At 37.7% G+C, this 16,478-nt stretch overlaps 2 protein-coding genes across 8 annotated transcripts in view; both read left to right on the top strand.

The window, feature by feature from the left end:
- trim33 (tripartite motif containing 33) overlaps nucleotides 1–7,484 on the top strand; it is a 31,755-nt gene extending 24,271 nt beyond the window's left edge. For 2 of the 3 annotated variants that reach the window (XM_015004101.2, XM_015004103.2), the window contains 6 exons: nucleotides 598–956; nucleotides 1,083–1,194; nucleotides 1,271–1,345; nucleotides 1,777–1,929; nucleotides 4,275–4,325; nucleotides 6,775–7,484. In XM_015004101.2, coding sequence (XP_014859587.2) covers nucleotides 598–956; nucleotides 1,083–1,194; nucleotides 1,271–1,345; nucleotides 1,777–1,929; nucleotides 4,275–4,325; nucleotides 6,775–6,996 — 972 coding nt within the window. In that variant the 3' untranslated portion in view covers nucleotides 6,997–7,484. The remainder of the gene's footprint in view (nucleotides 1–597; nucleotides 957–1,082; nucleotides 1,195–1,270; nucleotides 1,346–1,776; nucleotides 1,930–4,274; nucleotides 4,326–6,774) is intronic. The other variant, XM_015004104.2, reaches the window with a different exon arrangement.
- Nucleotides 7,485–8,334: 850 nt separating this feature from the next.
- Nucleotides 8,335–16,186, top strand: slc66a1 (solute carrier family 66 member 1). Of its 5 annotated transcripts, none has more exons than XM_015004111.2 (8): nucleotides 8,335–8,487; nucleotides 11,528–11,721; nucleotides 11,804–11,933; nucleotides 12,230–12,317; nucleotides 12,878–13,032; nucleotides 13,134–13,226; nucleotides 14,373–14,558; nucleotides 15,400–16,186. In XM_015004111.2, exons 2-8 carry the CDS (start codon nucleotides 11,531–11,533, stop codon nucleotides 15,493–15,495), a joined length of 939 nt encoding a protein of 312 aa, XP_014859597.2. In that variant the 5' UTR covers nucleotides 8,335–8,487; nucleotides 11,528–11,530; the 3' UTR covers nucleotides 15,496–16,186. The 5 variants fall into 5 exon arrangements, with proteins under 5 accessions (XP_014859597.2, XP_014859598.2, XP_014859595.2 ...); XM_015004112.2 differs by having other exon boundaries at nucleotides 8,354–8,487; nucleotides 11,525–11,721; XM_015004109.2 differs by lacking the exon at nucleotides 8,335–8,487 and adding an exon at nucleotides 10,161–10,273.
- Nucleotides 16,187–16,478: the final 292 nt, after the last annotated feature.

Raw genomic sequence — 16,478 nt, 5'->3', positions numbered from 1 at the left:
CTCAAATAAGAAAAATTGGACTGTTGTTGGTATCTGATAGTAACACTGGTGTTGTCTTAGATTTACCAATATATTATTTTATAATTTTTTTATCCGATTACTCATTAAATCGTAAGAATAATCAATAGAATTCTCGACTACTAAAATATTTGTTTGCAACAATCCTCCAAAAAGTTTATTTCCAAGAAAGAACTACTCGTCACACCCCAATAAATCCATCAAAGCTTTTTTTCTTGTATTTTTAAGACTTTTTCAGGTACAACTATATCTTTATTCTGCTAATAGTGTGACTATATTCTCGTAATTTAACAAACATTTTTGTAGCCTGGCCCCATTACTCTGTCGTAGAACTCACAAAATGTATGACTGAAATAAAAGCCAATTTTGAAAATATTTCCTGTCATTTAATTTTTTAAAAGAAAGTGAGGAAAGAAAAAAAAATCAAATAAAATCAGATCTGGTGTGGAAAAAAAATGAAGATTTATTGCCCAGCTTTAATGTTCAGTCTTGCCTATTTCAGTGTTAAAGTGGCAGGTTTAAGTTATGCACCGTAAAAACATTTCTCTAAAAAAGTGCGCCTTTGTGTTGTCGCTGTAGATGAGCAGTCCAGAGAGCAGCCCACTGGCCGTTCCATCTGCAGGGCCAGATGCTTACAGGGACGTCGGCGAACGCGTCAAAACGGAGCCCACATCTGAGACGTCTTGCTCTGGACTGAACGGCACGTCGTCCTCCACCAACACTACGACAAGCCAGACAGGCTCTGTACTCACCAATGGAAGCGTAGTCAAAAGAAGCGGGTCGCACGACGCAGCGCAGGGCGGTGGCGGGAAAGATGACGACCCCAACGAAGACTGGTGTGCCGTTTGTATCAACGGCGGTGATCTTCTGTGCTGTGACCGCTGTCCTAAAGTATTCCACATGAAATGCCACGTACCCACCATAAAAATCTTCCCACAGTAAGTGCATCCTGCGCGTTTGTATGCGTTGCCGTAGTAACATTTCAGAAAGCTCAACTTTGTGGCCGTATTTCGGTAAACTAGATCAATCTAAAGGCTCCACTTTGTGTGATTTTTTTACCATAGAGGTGAATTTCTCTGCACATTCTGCCGGAGTATAGCTGAGCCAGAGATCGAGTATTGTGATGAAAGCAAGAGGATCAAAGGAGATCAGAGCCTGAGTCCTGAAGACCAGCGGGTCAGCGCTGTCAAAACATCAGAGATGTCTTCATGACGACTACAAGACGTGTAACTTTGTGTTTTTCTGTCTGCAGAGATGTGAACGCCTGCTTCTGTATATTTTCTGTCACGAGCTCAGCATGGGCTTTAGGGAACCTGTTGCGAGCTCCGTAAGTGTTGCCACCTTTCACACACTTCATTCAACAAGCTGCACTACATGAATTGCATCAAATATTTTACTTACATTAGCAGGCACCACATTTGTGATCACTAAATAGTTTTTGCTTTAATTCGCTAACTTATTAGTGCACAATTTCATTCATCTCCTGTTTTTCTCTACTGTATACTGCAAACCTATATTTTCAGTGACCGAGATGGAGGCATAACTGGATGTTTTTCTGATATTGTGCAGCTTTTTTTTAAGTATATTGCTTAAGACACCAGCTTTGTACTTATTTACTCTACTTGTGTACAAGCTGAAGTAGAAATCTTACAATTGTACTATTTTCCCAGATTCCCCAGAACTACACCTCAATTTTATAAACACTTTTTTTTATTTGAAATATTTCAATATGCATCGTATCTCTGTCTTTGGATCTAGGTGCCCAATTACTACAAGATAATTAAGCAGCCCATGGACCTAAAGAAGGTGAAGAAGAAGCTGCAGCTGCGAAGCTCCCAGTATTACAAGTCCATACAGGAGTTTGTGGATGACATGCGCCTCATCTTCAAAAATTGTGCAAAATACAACGAGGTGAGCAGCATGAGTCTTCAACCTGCTTGGGGAATGGCAGTGACTAAAACTGCATGCAGACATAAGTCACACTGATGTTCACTGAGGTTATGCAATCCTATTGGAAAATATAGAATCTCCACTCTTGGATGTAAGCTCATGAAATTTATTTTCTCCTTCAGTTACAGTTGGAGCAATAGGTCAAAAGCAAGAGAAGTGTCACCAAAAACAACCAAATTAAACTTTTTTCAAATGTTATGGAACACAAACTTCTTTAAAAAAATTATTTTAAATTGTGAAAGATTCAACATTTTTGTCACTCAATTCAGAAAGTAAAACTCATACTATATAGCTTTGCTATGCATAGGTGAAATATTTTGAGCCTTTGTTTCTTGTAATTTTCATGACAAACTAATTTCATGGCTGACAGGTGAGCTGGGTATGTGCTTCACTTTCTGAACAAAAATATAGAACTTTTTCACAATATTTACATTTTTTGAGATGTATAAGGTGCAAGTGATGAACATAAAGGTTGACTTCAGGTGATCAACAGGTCGACAGAATGCAAAATATCACATATTAGTAGCATTTATTTCATTCATTTAAACTTGTAATGAGCATTTAGTTACATATCAAGTAAATAAACAGAGTGGGGCTACATGGAAGCAGTGATTAATCTGAGATGTAGCTTAAAAGAGAAGTTCCTATTTTGACTTTTAAATGCAATCTATACTTTAAATTTTTTTTTATAGTTCTTGATTTCACCTCTCCCCCAAGCTGCTTATGGTTTCATTTTTTAATTGAATTTATTTCCATCCAAGAGTAGTGATTCCACATTTTTACCACCTGCTCATTCATATTATTATTGTTTTGTATTTAACATGATCGCCTTTATTTTGAAGCCATTAAAAGGATACATCTGCATCTCCATAAAATTGCAATATAGTCAAAAAGTACATTTTAACAATTCATTTCAAATGGAGAAATTTCTAAACACACATTTATAAATTTTAAGTGTTAATGTAGATGATTGTTGGTTGCAGATAATAAATAAACTACAGTCATTAAGCAGGTGTTGCTGCTTTAAAATATCTACTGTTAGAAATTTGTCATTTTTAATGAACCATCGTTTTAGTTCTAGTTTTAGGATTTAAGATAAACATAAAATTTAACAGAGTATTTTTTTTGTACGATAAAAAATTGTCAAAACTAAAAAAAAAAAATCCCTCAGATTTCACCCTAATGACAACATCTAAAACCTATTACTAGGACTTTTAGTGTCGTTCTTTGTAGAAATTCAGGACAAATATTGCAGAAATAAACTAAAAAACATTTCATTGTTAAGATATCTAAAGTTAGAAACATTAACTGGCTTAATTTTTTAGCCAAAGTTAAAAAGAGCCACTGTGAAACTCCAAGGAGCCTAAACGCAGCAGTTACTTCTACTACTGATGTTCTACTTCACTTTTCTACTTTTCTTCCACAAAACGTTCCCATGAATTTATCTATGATGCGGCGCTGTAGCTTCTCTGTCAATGGGCTAACAGGATTGTGTGGGCTGTAACCCAACGCTTCCATATTCCTTTTTTTATTGGTCAGTTATAATGTCCTAATTTCCTGAGGAGTTAACTTTTGGCTTAGCAGCATCATCTGTTGGCCACAATCTTCAAAACTGACTAGAGCAAATTAATCCATCACCGTTTATCTCTGCAAAATGGGAATGTCACATTATGAACTAACTTTCCGATATTTTAAAAAGAGATGCACTTGTATGCTCATGACTTTAACCACATTTTGAACCTGGCATATTGGTTGTGATGCTTGCAGTTGTGTTGCCTTGTACTAATTGTTGTAAAGTGGAGTTTAAAGGCATCTCATCTTCTTTTCACATTTTCCACCACTCACTACTAATACTTTTCTACCACTGCTTCACATTGGTAAACCACACGGGTGTTTAAAAAAAACTTTCACTGTGAGTGAAAATATCCATATTCTTAATAAGAGAGGGAGGTTTCTAGGCATTTATTAAATGATATTTATTCTAGATATTTATTAAGTGCACATGGTGGTATTTATTCATTGGGAAAATCATGTAAAACTGAAGAGACTATTGGATGCACATTATTTGGACCAGAAAACGACATGGTGAAACGTATAAAGAGGGGGAAAAGTTGCTCTCCGTTTGTCGTTTGCAACCTTCACTTGCTGTTAATGGATGCACTTTTTTGACTCGGTGATTTAACTGAGCACAGTTTAAAAAGAAACAGATTCCTTTATCTGTTATGAACTAAACTTGCCTGTGCTATGAATTCTTCTCTCCTCCTCCTGCTTCACTGTCTTTGTTGTAATGTTATTACCCCCTTTAGATGTCTCGAATAATCCAAGTTTATGATGAGGAGAAAGAGATTAATACCCAGGTAAGCCGTTTCAAATGGGGCACCTGTCTCCTGTTCCCTCCCACTGAGGCTCCAAGAAATGTGTGGAAACGACCCGAGTGAAGCTCTTCACAACTGCCTTTAGATTCAATACGCCTATGAAAAAGAAAAACGAAATGTTGAAAATTGGTTGACACAGGTCTTATTTCTCATTAAGTGGCGAAACGGGTCACTAAGTTTGCTTTCCTTTCACTTTTTCTCTTACTGTTTTCACTTACAGATCGAGGTTTTCACTTTATTTCACTTTATGTTTTGCTGGCTTAATACAATGAGTGTAACATGAAAATATGATGCTGACACAAGACGCCGTTATAAAGCTCACTGACGTAAAACAAACTAATGTTGCAAACAAATGTAGACTTCACATCTAAGGAGCTAGCCATACAGGACAAGTTTGTTTCACATTACTAACACAAAGGAGTTTTTTTAATTAACTTTCAGGGTTGATCTGCAATGAGCTGCTCAAGTCAGTTTGAATGTGTGCTTGCCTCATTCAAGTCGCTCAAAAATAGAAGAGTTGTATAGAAGACTCTAAAGTTACACAGTAAAAAGAAAAAAGCTTTTAAATGTGTAAAATGACTGAACGTGTCTAAGTGGTTAGTTTTATCAACGCCAAGAAAAGTTTTAGATAGTCTGCTGCTTATGCAAATGTTCCTTTAGCTGTCAGGCTGGAGTATTGGTGCAGGATCTGTCAGGTTTGGGATTATTTGGTTGTTTTTGTCCGACATGTTATTTCCAGTTGAGTTCATCTTACTGCCTTGGACTAAAGTGAAAGAAATGTTGTAAAACGGCGTTTATTGACACCTAACAGGACAACTAGCATCCTCTGCTTCTTTCACGTTTAGCAGCTTATTTCAGTAACAATTTTTACCGAAGCAGTTTCAGTTTTTAAAGAAATATCTTGGATGCTAGTGACCAGATTTACTGTGAATGCACCTGAATATAACGGCACAAAGCACATTAGAGGAAAGGAGAATGGAAATCTGTAGAAATGCACTGATCAGAATTATACGACCGATTCCCAATATCTGGTTTCATAAAGGTTTGGCCTCTGATGCAGGGGCCAGTAATTTTCCGTATTAAGAGTAGAGACAGCAGACATTACAGGACTCTTTTAATATAATATATTAAAGCAAAAAACAAAACTACATAAGTGATATTTTAGATGTTGTTCAGCACCTTGTATTGGAGATAAAACACCAGTTTCTGTATGCGTTTATTGTAGAATATCTTTACCTTTACAGTGAGATTTCTGGCAAGTTGCCTAATCAGGGATTTTCCATAACGGAGAAGTCGGCTCTATAAATCAGCAGGAACAATTATGAAACTGTTTGTCGTTAGTTACTTTGCAGTTCCCTCAGTACATGGTTTCTGACAGTAAGGAAATGTTTAAATAAAAAACCCTCTGTGCAGTTTGACTGCACCGTATTTCAAATGGTGTTGGAAGCAGATTAGTGCATATATGATGTAGATAGCTAATGCTGATATTGGAATTCGGACCAGTATCATCCAAAAGACAAGTATTTAAATCTCATAGAAGCACTCCGCTCCAGCATTTATTCTGTCCCAGTTTCTATCCAGCAGCACTTGTATCCCGCACACACACACACACACACACACACACACACACACACACACACACACCCATTGGTTAACAATAAATGGGCCAATTGTTCTCGTGCCTATTGCTTTTGACTATTGTTCTCCGAGTAATGTCACTTTATGAAGCCTTTTTGTAACGTCCACACTACAGAGTAAGCAATAAAAGTTTGAATGATTCGTGCTGATGTCACATTAGGTTGGTGTCGTCCAATACTCAAAGCTACGACATCTTTATCGTGTTAGAGGGAAAAATATATTGTATTGGGACACTTACACTAAAAATCTGAAACAAATCTACAGCACTGATGTTAATTCAACAATTTTATCTTCAGCAGTGTTGAGGCTTTCAACATAAAGGTTCATGTTACCTCTGATCAGTGTATGTTAGCTTTTCTTTCTGTCCGTAGTGGGGTGGAAATGCTCTTTATTGAGCCATGTTCATTACATTCTTGCGCAACCTTGGAAATCTCCTTTATGGAATAGATTTTCTTTTGTTTGTTTTGGTGGGTATTGTTGAACAAGCCTCTTTGACCTGTAAGTCACTAGCAGAGATGTTTCATGGAGCCACAGTGGGACCGGAAGGCGGGACATCCTCGCTCTGTACAGCACGGTTGAGCTGGGGCCGCTTTGCCACCAGGAGTCTTAACCAAATCTAATTTGTCTCCTCATTCTCCTCTTCCTCCTTCCTGCCTCCAACCCACTCATGTTTCCCCTATCCCGCCCACACTCAACGGTACTCACACCTTTCCTTCTCTGTCACTCCTCACGCTCTTCTTCTTCTCCTCCGACCTTTTCCTCCTCCTCCTTCTCTTCCTTCCTCCTCCGACAGGCGGGATCAGAGATGGCGATATCTGGTAAGGCGGTGAGCCTGTACTTTGAGGAGAAGCTGCAGGACATATTCCCGGACCAACACTTCCCCGACTCGCCGGAGCCCGGGTCCTCCGACGAGAAGGAGAGGGAGCTCGTGGACACGGAGGACTCCGAGGAGGACTTCATTCAGCCGCGACGCAAACGGTTGAAAACGGACGACAAGGTTGTTCACATCAAGTAAAAGCCCAGCGTAAAGAAACAAGAAGTTAAAAGACTGTCTTCCTTTCATCTCTCAGCCTCTTTTTTTTTTTTTTTTTTTTTGGAGAGACAAAAAGTATGACGTTTTCTAAACAAACTCATTAGATTGTTGCCTTGGAATGAAATATTTACAAGTCTTCTGTCATATTTTATTCCTTTTCCTCCCGAGAGCGTAAATATGGATCTTCTATTTCAAGGACACTGACCCGCTTGTACAGATTTTGAAGTAGGACTTCTTGTTCTGTTGTAGCTACCAACTGATTTGTTTTATTTTCTATCATCCATTTGTAGAGTTGTAACAATTTCTTTATAAAAGCATTTAACTTGACTTATTCTGTTTGATGTATATTATCTATGCTTTGACATCGAGCCTACTAAGTATTTGTATGACTTTGTGGAAACGTTGTGTAAATAAGAGAGTCTACAGTATAGGTGTTTTGGTGCGTCAATAAAACCTGTTCTTGAAGTACACCAGAGGAAGGTATTTGTACAGCAGGTTGTCGTTTCCTTAAGTTTATCTGCTGCAGGTGCAACAAAAAGATCTGGAAGATAAATGGCGATATTCGTTCAAATAATCCAGTTTACTGTGACGATGCTAAAACCCCGTCCCCTCCAAAAAACAAAAACAAAAGTATGGCGGGTAAGAAGAACTGCAACATACATTAATTAATAATTAACAATATTAATTATCATTATTATTTATATATTAATGATATTAATAATTATAATTATTAATCAATAATTGACTAATGGCCTATTAAATTAGTTGACCATTTCAATTATCGGTTTCAAAACAATCGTTTTAGCCCTATTCAGACGGGTTAACAAAATGATCTGACCAGATCACCCCACTTTCCACGTTTTCTCTCTATTTGGGTTGTGGTAAACTTCAAATTGGATTTCTTTCAACAATGCCTTTTTTTTCATGCCATTGTCACAATATGGGTCACATTTGTCACATATTGTGACATGTGATCCGACATCACTGATCCGAATAAAATACATTTTGTAGTTGTAATGTGGGGAGGGAAAAAATATCTAAAAGGGAGTTTTCCGAAGTATTTAAAGTTGTGTTTTTGTTGCCGCTAGTTACTTTCCTCACAGCAATAGATTATTTATGTTTAAGAAGTCGCTGAGTCCTCCTGGGCTTCAGTCATTGCAGAACGTTCTGCTGACTTTCTCATGTCCTCTTTTGTGGATAATCGACAGGCATGTTTGTGCTGTTTCAGTATTTGATAAGAAGATTGTATTTGTTCGGTTTTTGTTCTTTGAGGGGTTAAGGTCGGAACTAAGCACGGGACTTCAGGGAACCTTAAAAAAATCACTCGTGCTGACATCAGTGAACTTGGTGCTGAGTCGTCAGTCTGACGGCGGGTCAGCTGACACCTGAACAGAACTCCACAAACCTACAGAATAAGTGGAAGAAGACCAGTTTGTATTTTAGATTCAGCTTCGGGTTTTAATAGCCCTTCAGGTATGTTGTCTCTTTCCTCTGTTCACATGCGTTTTAATAAATATAGTTATATTTTAAAAAGTTTACATTTCTAATTTAACGCAACTTGGTTTTCTTTTCCAGTTGTTTTGAGAGTTACGCACTGTTTAAGAGATGATAATAAACAGAACTGTTAACGTAATCTACGTTAACAATTATGATAGCTGGGACATTTTGTAGTAAAACATGGAAAATACGAACGTAGCTCTATAATCTTTGGCGGGTTTGTCGTTTAATGAGGAATGTACGAGGCCAAAAGGTTCATATCGGCTTAGAACTAGTTACAGAATTAATGTAGGTTAATGAGGTTGCTTATATATGCTGAGAAATGTATACTATGTGGCGTTTTTTTCTCTCTCTTTTTTTCCCTTATTTTCGTAGTTTGGAGCTTTGCTCAGTGTTGCTCAACCAAAACCGCATGTATTTTTTGGGATATATGGCAGGCCGTTTTAACATAAATTTGGTTTTACCACCCTTACATTCCAGATATCTCAAATTGTTTTATGACTAGACGTTTTAGTGACTTGAGATATCTCTAACTATATTTTGACTAGACAAAATACCTATTTGAGATATCTCTAATTACATTCTGACTAGTCGAAATGACGTCAGTTTTACCATTGACTTATATGGAGATTTCAATTCAAGATATCTGCAATGAATTACTATCTGAAATACACATTTCAGATTTCTAGAATTAAATTATGACTAGTCATCAAGTAAATTCAAGATATATCTATTTTAATTTTGTCTAGTTGTAATTCTAAAGATATCTTGAGTGACACCATAATTCAAGATATCTTAAATGTATTTTTGGATAGATTTCTAGTTTTGACTAACAAAATTTAAATTGTAGATATTTTAAAAGCAAATAACGGCTACTAGACAAAAACCAAATTAGAGATATCTTGAATTGTATTTTTTAACATTCTGACTAGTCAGAATGACATTACTCATATCTTGATGTATTCTGTATAGTCAAAACTTCCCTGACATGTAGAAATTTGAAAGTTTAATAAAGCAATGAAAAATATAAAAAAAAAAAACGAAAGATGTTTGAAAATGCACCCATTTGATGTTGAAAATGGTTTGACAGTAGCAATTTTAGCTTTTCAAAGCTGTTTTTCAGTAAATTTGGTTTGTCGGAAATTAATAAACAGGAAATTCTTTGCAGATTTCAGAAGCAGTCTTACAGTTTATGAAGTTTTGTGTTCTCTGCATATCCAACATTGCCGAGCTCTGTGGTATTTACTGACATTTTTGTGCAGCAAACATAAAATTCTGCAGGCAACTGTTTGGACTGGACAGCACAAAGGGGCTTCCACGCAATTCCTAATTCAAGATATCTTAAATTGTAATTACAGATATGTGTCCCGTCAAATGGCAGTTCCAGTGACGTCATTTGACGTCACTGGAACTGCCTTGAATTATTATTCTTACTAGTCAGAATGTAAATGCAGATATCTCACATTACAATTCCGGATAGCCAACGTGTAGTTTTGTCTAGTCAAAATGCATTTTTAGGAACGTAATTACGGAAAGTCAGACAAACCCGAATTTATGTTAAAATGGCCTGCCATATTTAGTCACGCATGCGCATGACTACGTTTGCGGATACGTTTTTTGTAAAATCAACCAATCAGCGCGCGGTTGGGAAGACAACACAGTCGCTGGTATTTACTGTGTTCTTCGATGGTATGTTCCCAACTTCGGGATCGACGTTTTTGTGCGTAGAAACGAATCCATAGGCGTGTCAGCGGCTACACAGGCAAGGCAAACATCAAATATTATTCATGTTCACATTGTTGGCTTACAGTTGAACCAAAACGGTCATCTATGGGAGGCAGTGTAGGTAGCTTTTGTTGCTAATCTCTGCAATGGCTAGTAGAGAGTGTGTTTATTGTTTTGATATTGATCTCTATAGATTTGTAACCTTTACTGGTAACCATTTTCCTCGTGAAATGCATTACCTGAACATCTGAGTTCAATGTTTTTTATTTGATATTATTTTGTTGCTCATGTGTTTGTTTTGTCAGAGCTTGACATTTGAGCCATATGGCCGACACAAACAATTTGTTTACTTCGTCTCCTTTAAAGGACAGTGTCGGTCTTGCTTATATTATTGCGACACATTGAGGTTTGGTGGTTTATTTCTGTATTTTACTTGAATATCTGTTTAGAAAACGTTTTTTTATGAAGACTTAATTTACAACATTGACAGAAATGCAACAAGGAAGCAAACTTTTTCTGGCCCATTCAAATTCCTGTTTTTTTGTTTGTTTTGTTTTGCTTTTTATCTCTTGCCTTTCTGATTTTTCTTCTTTTTTTTAAAGCACTTTAATACATAAAAAAGAAAACAAGCACTTTATGTTCTTTGATAGGGGCAGTAGCTTTGAATTCAACCTAAAATGAAGAAATTACATGAATATTACAAATTATGCCTGAAACCATGCAGTAAAAATAGTTCGACCTTTGCATATTCATTATGGGTTTCTCTTTTGTCTGTCTGGATGGACAGATTCATTTTAGGTCATGAAACTAATTTTAATACAAAATGCAGTTTTGAAGTTAACATGTCCTTTATTAATTGCATAAACAGCAATCAGAACCAGTCCTGCACAATGTGAAAAAGTAATTGCCATCTAAAACTAATAACTGGTTGTGCCACACCTGCTGACACAACGTCTATGCAGTGTTCAAGACAAAAAAGGCTATGAGTCTTTTTCGTCATGGTGGAGCAATGTTGTTCCTCTCTTTTTTGCAGAAGTATATTTTGAGTAGAGTTTAAGCATGAATAGCCTGCTAAAGGTGATTGTATTATTATTATTATTATTATTATTATTATTATTATTGTTGTTGTTTTATAAGTATGTCATGAATAAAGAGGGCTGGAAGTTTTTTCCATATTTGATCTGCGATTCACCCATCAGAACTAAGATTTGGCCCATTTCCTCTCTGGTTATTTAGTTGGTGAATTTGAAACTTCTAGTATTCACTGACATTCGTGTCTCTTGACCAGCAGACTATGTGGAAAGGCAACGTCTTCACCCAGAGCTCGCCCGGATGGACAGATTCAGGAAACTTCAGCTCGTTGTGTCCGAATGGCTCCCAGTGGGTTTGGGAAGGCCTGGGGGAATGCGCCCAGGATGCGAGGGACATGGCCAGCGTCTGCCTGGGCCTCCTGTCCATCGTCTGTTTCATGGTGTCCTCTCTTCCGTAAGAGTTTGTTCTTTTAGTCAGTTTTGTAGTTTTGTTTAACTGTCATGTAAAGTTAACTCTGCTCTCTGTCTGGTTACAGTCAGTACTACAGTTCCTGTAAAAAGGGGAATATGGACAGTGCCCTATCAGTCTGGTTTCTGCTGCTGTGGTTGGGAGGCGATTCCTGCAATCTGATTGGCTCCTTTCTGGCTGACCAGCTTCCACTTCAGGTAATTTTTTTTTTTTTACAGAAACGACTTAAATATCTTTTTTCAAGTTTGTCAAATGTTCAATATTCATGATTTTAAAGAAATCTTTTATGGTTTTTGCCTTTAAGACAATAAAAAACAACTATACCAGAATGCTAATAAATGACCATGTAATGCATTCTTATTAATGAAAGCACATTGTTATGGAATATTCTTGTATCAATTAGTCATTTTAGTCAGCTTGAAGCATGTGAACTCATAGGAAACAGTTTTTTGTTCACCTGAGACGTGTGTATCTGTTTGTCCCTGTCATATAGACCTACACAGCCATTTATTATGTCTTGGCCGACCTGCTGATGCTCGCCATGTACACATACTACAAAATGAGACACAGAATAGCTCACAGTGAGTATTTTCACTTTTGTTAATTAAAGTTTTGTTTTTATCTTATTGAATATTCTTAGATATTGTCCAGCTCATTTTGATTGTATTTAACACCACAGTTTGCAGTAACAACAAAGTAGGAGACATGTAAACCCTGAGGCTCCTCACAAAACCTGACCTCAAAATCCACACATAAAATATACTAAATATACTGTTTATGTGCAATAATGATTAGCAACATATTGGCTCTAACATCGGTGCTGGCCAGTAGCAGTCATTTATCAGCATATTGATAACGGTCCGATGAATAAAACTGGGCCAATGTTAGGAACTAATATTTATTTCCATGGAAATGCAAAATAAACTTTAGCAATATTAATATTGGATATTGATATCGTCTCAGTAAGACATTTTGGAGAGACGGCTATAATAACTAAATTTGAAATAGTTATGTGCTAAAAGCAAGCTTTATACGTTTCTGACTGATAAACAGTGAGTCGACGTTACTCTAACATCATGTTTTTTGTACCTGCTTCAGTTTTCTGTACTGATGTCGACCTCTGCTTTCACATCTTCACCAGGGAGAACAGTTTTGAACGTCGTGGGCATTTCTTGCGTTCTGGGCCTGACTGCTGGTCTGGCCCACCTCCCTGGGGTCGACCCCGAACCTGAAATGATCTTCTCTGGGTTCAGGAGCCGCTCTTTGCTCTCAACCACTGACACTAGCTCTATTCAGGTCAGACCTGTTATGATCCACTTATCTGAATGAAGTTAACTAGTTATGTCTGGCTGTTTTTTGGTTATTGGTAACGTTAAATCTACCCCTCTTTACCCCAGCCTTTTACCCCTAGAGAGATTATTGGTTTCTCCATTGGGTCGGTGTCATCAGTCCTCTACCTCTGCTCTAGGCTGCCACAAATGCACACAAATGTGAGTCTGACGAGCAGGTTTGCAAAAATGTTCAAGGAATGTTGATGCCGTTTCATGCCTTAGCAGTTTTGGCCGTGTCGTGTGAGATTTGACTTTCAATTAAATTAAATTAGAGTTCAGCATTTTATTTTTTTATGACGGTTTGTCTCTGTAGCTCCTGAAAATCTCAAACTACAATAAAAACAATAAATTCATAGGACAAAAGCCAAGGGATGCAAGAACTTGGGCTAGCTTTAGTGGAACTAACTCTTTTTTGTATAATTTATTAAGTGAAATGTCTGACTGTTTATGCACATGTAGCAATATCAAAAAACATTGGGAGGTGCTCAGTCACCAGTTAGGTGCTTTTTGCTTCCTCCTGCAGGAAACCTGTTGTTTTAAAATAGTAACTTTTTTATCCCCGTTTTTAGATTTTAGTACAAAGAAAAACATAAAACGTGTTCAGAAACGTAATATGTGATGTTGATGTTTGCACATAGTTTCCAGCCTCAGAACGAGAAACATAGATGAAAATAAAAAAAATGACAGATGATGTTGGTGCCATTCTACTGTGGAAATTAAATGTAATTATTCTATGGGGAAAAAACTGGGAAATAGCTAAAACCTGCATTTATTATTATATCTATTTTTAAAACTTAAGTTGTTCTTTATCCTTTTTAGTCGATGCTATTAAGAACGATTGTGGAAGGTCAAAAGAGCAGCTTGCAGTTCAAGTACATTTACTTAGTAAAGCTTTTTTTTTTTAATTTTGTTGGTAAATTAGAAGGATCAAAGTGGGAATGCATAGAGACCAATTTGGGGTCTAAACTGGTCAAAGTTTTCATTACATTGAAGTACTGATGAGCATGTTTTCTAGAGAACATAGTGCATCTTCTGTGTACAAGACATGAAGAGTTCTGTTAGTATCCAAGAGACTAATGGAGAAAAACGACTCATCCAAGTGAAAAATGACAGATTCAATGTTCTTGTTAACTGCAAAAATTTAAGTGAATATAATCCAGTGTAAAAAAAACAAAAAAAAACCCCTGCTGTTCCCTGTGTGGGAACAATGTGTACATGAACATGAGTAGGTAGAAAATGAAAACGTTCCACATCCCTCGTTCAGACGATTCACTTCCCTTGCGGTCGTCTCGTTTCTCGTCGCAGTTTAAGAGGAAGTCGACGGAGGGAGTGTCTTACTTCTTGTTTGCTCTCGTCATCTTGGGGAACACCACCTACGGCCTGAGTGTCTTATTGAAGAACCCTGAGCGGGGCCACGGCGAGAGAAGCTACCTGGTCCATCACCTGCCCTGGCTCATCGGCAGCCTCGGAACGCTCACCCTGGACCTCATCGTATCCTTCCGCAGAGAGATGCTGCTGCACAATGTGCCAAGTAGAGACGATGGCTGTCAGGTTCTGTTCTACATCCTCTGGTTGTGTTTGAAACAAAGTATTCAGCAGTGAATGCACCGGATCCCCAAATCTATGGGAAACGGGAGTAAAAAAAAGCTTACCTCGGCGCCCCCTGGTGGCTGCTTTGCCGCAAAACTCCAATGCTAGTGTTTTATCAGATGAAGCTGCAGCTGCAGTCTTTGCCCAAAATAACCAACATTTTAATGAGTGGAAAAATATTTTTCAGCATCATGCATAGAAGCTGAATGCTGCTTCTCTGTGTTTGGCTCTGGAGACCAGAACCAGAAGACTTTAGTGGTCTGGTAAGTTGATCTTTAATGTGTTGTGGTTCTAAGCAGTTAAGTGATTTATAAACTAACTACAGTATTTTAGAGTCTATTCTCTGAGCGACAGGGAGCCGGTGGAAGGACTTTAAAACTGGTGTTAGTGCTCTGTCTTCCTGGTTTTAGTCAGAACTTGAGCAGCAGGGTTCTGGATCAGCTGCAGCTGCCTGGTTGGTAAGAGTCAGTGGTGTGACCGACATTGACTCACTTCGCTTTTTGTACTTTTTAGACCGCCATCATTTACAACCGCCCGCTGTGTTGGACTGCACTCTGTCCACATGCCTGATTTCAATGTATACACCCAATACACGGGGTCCATGACCTCGCCTAGAAAAGTATGAAATTTAAGTCATTTCTGCATCTGGATATGTATGGGAAAACAAATGGATTATTGGAAAATATCTCAATTTCCAGACTAAATGACCTCGTTCTTTTATTTCCTTAACCTTGCCGCTCAGATCTCAGTGCAGTTCTTTATCTACCGCAAGGCTCCGGTTCAGAACGTGAACGGCAGCCTGGGAACTGATGAGACGGCGCCTCTGATCCCGAGCTGAACCGACAGACGGAGGAGATCCTGGAGAGAAGCTCAACTCCAATCGAACTCAGTTTTAGTTTTTATTTATTATATGTTCGTCCTGATTAATGTTTAAAGATGTTTTTTTTTTTTTTTTATTTTTTTATTGCCACAATGGAAGTACAGATAAAACTTCTTATTTTATCTGCTTTTTAGTGTCTGGGTTTCAGACGTCGGACATGGAGCTCTGAGTCGTAACGTCAAGCATTCAGACTAGACCATTCCACAGAGGTTTCCTCTGAAACAACTACGGTGCTGTAAAGTTTCTGAACCACCACATCTAACCCTGTCTGTGGTGGTGAAATGTGCCAGAATAACTCCACTGTCTGGTATTGTCCTTTTAAGATTTTAAGACATATAAACCTTGTATCTACATCTGCTCTCCCCTTAACCTGCAGCAAAAACATGTCAGAAGTGTTGATAGATCTTTTATGCAGACTGTTCATATTTTCCTTGTAGTTTCAGGTTTTTACTCGATGTTTTTGTGAAGATGCATGACCAGCTGAGTTTTAAAACTGTCTTAAAACAATTATTGTTTTCTTGCCTTTTTAATTTGCACATTTTATTGTGTGGTTTTGCACATTTTGAAGCGAACGTTGGTTTTATATTGGAAATGACAAACATATCTAGTCGGTCCGTGTACTGTAAAGAAATAAACAAAATGAAGACGATGTCGTGATATTGCGTCTGACTCGTAACTTGAGGGTTTTTCCCTCCTCAGATACTTTTATTAACCGGTAACTTGTAAAAGTTTCACATTTTGTCACAAGCGCACATTTTAATGCAACTTCATTTGGATTTCATTAGACAGTGACACAATGCAGGACATATCCGTGAAGTGAAAAGGAAATGATTTTCAGAAAATCTCAAATAAGAATCTGAAAACTGTGGCATGGATCTGTGTCCAGCTCCTCTGCATGACCTTGACCTGCTCCCGACAGCCAAGCAGTTTTTCTTCATTAG

Source organism: Poecilia mexicana, unplaced genomic scaffold, assembly GCF_051168715.1.
Source record: "Poecilia mexicana isolate PSO_F unplaced genomic scaffold, ASM5116871v1 scaffold_7, whole genome shotgun sequence".
NCBI classification, from domain to species: Eukaryota; Metazoa; Chordata; class Actinopteri; order Cyprinodontiformes; family Poeciliidae; genus Poecilia; species Poecilia mexicana.
The sequence above is the reverse complement of the archived record's forward strand: the minus strand, read 5'-3'. Positions and strand labels throughout refer to the sequence as shown.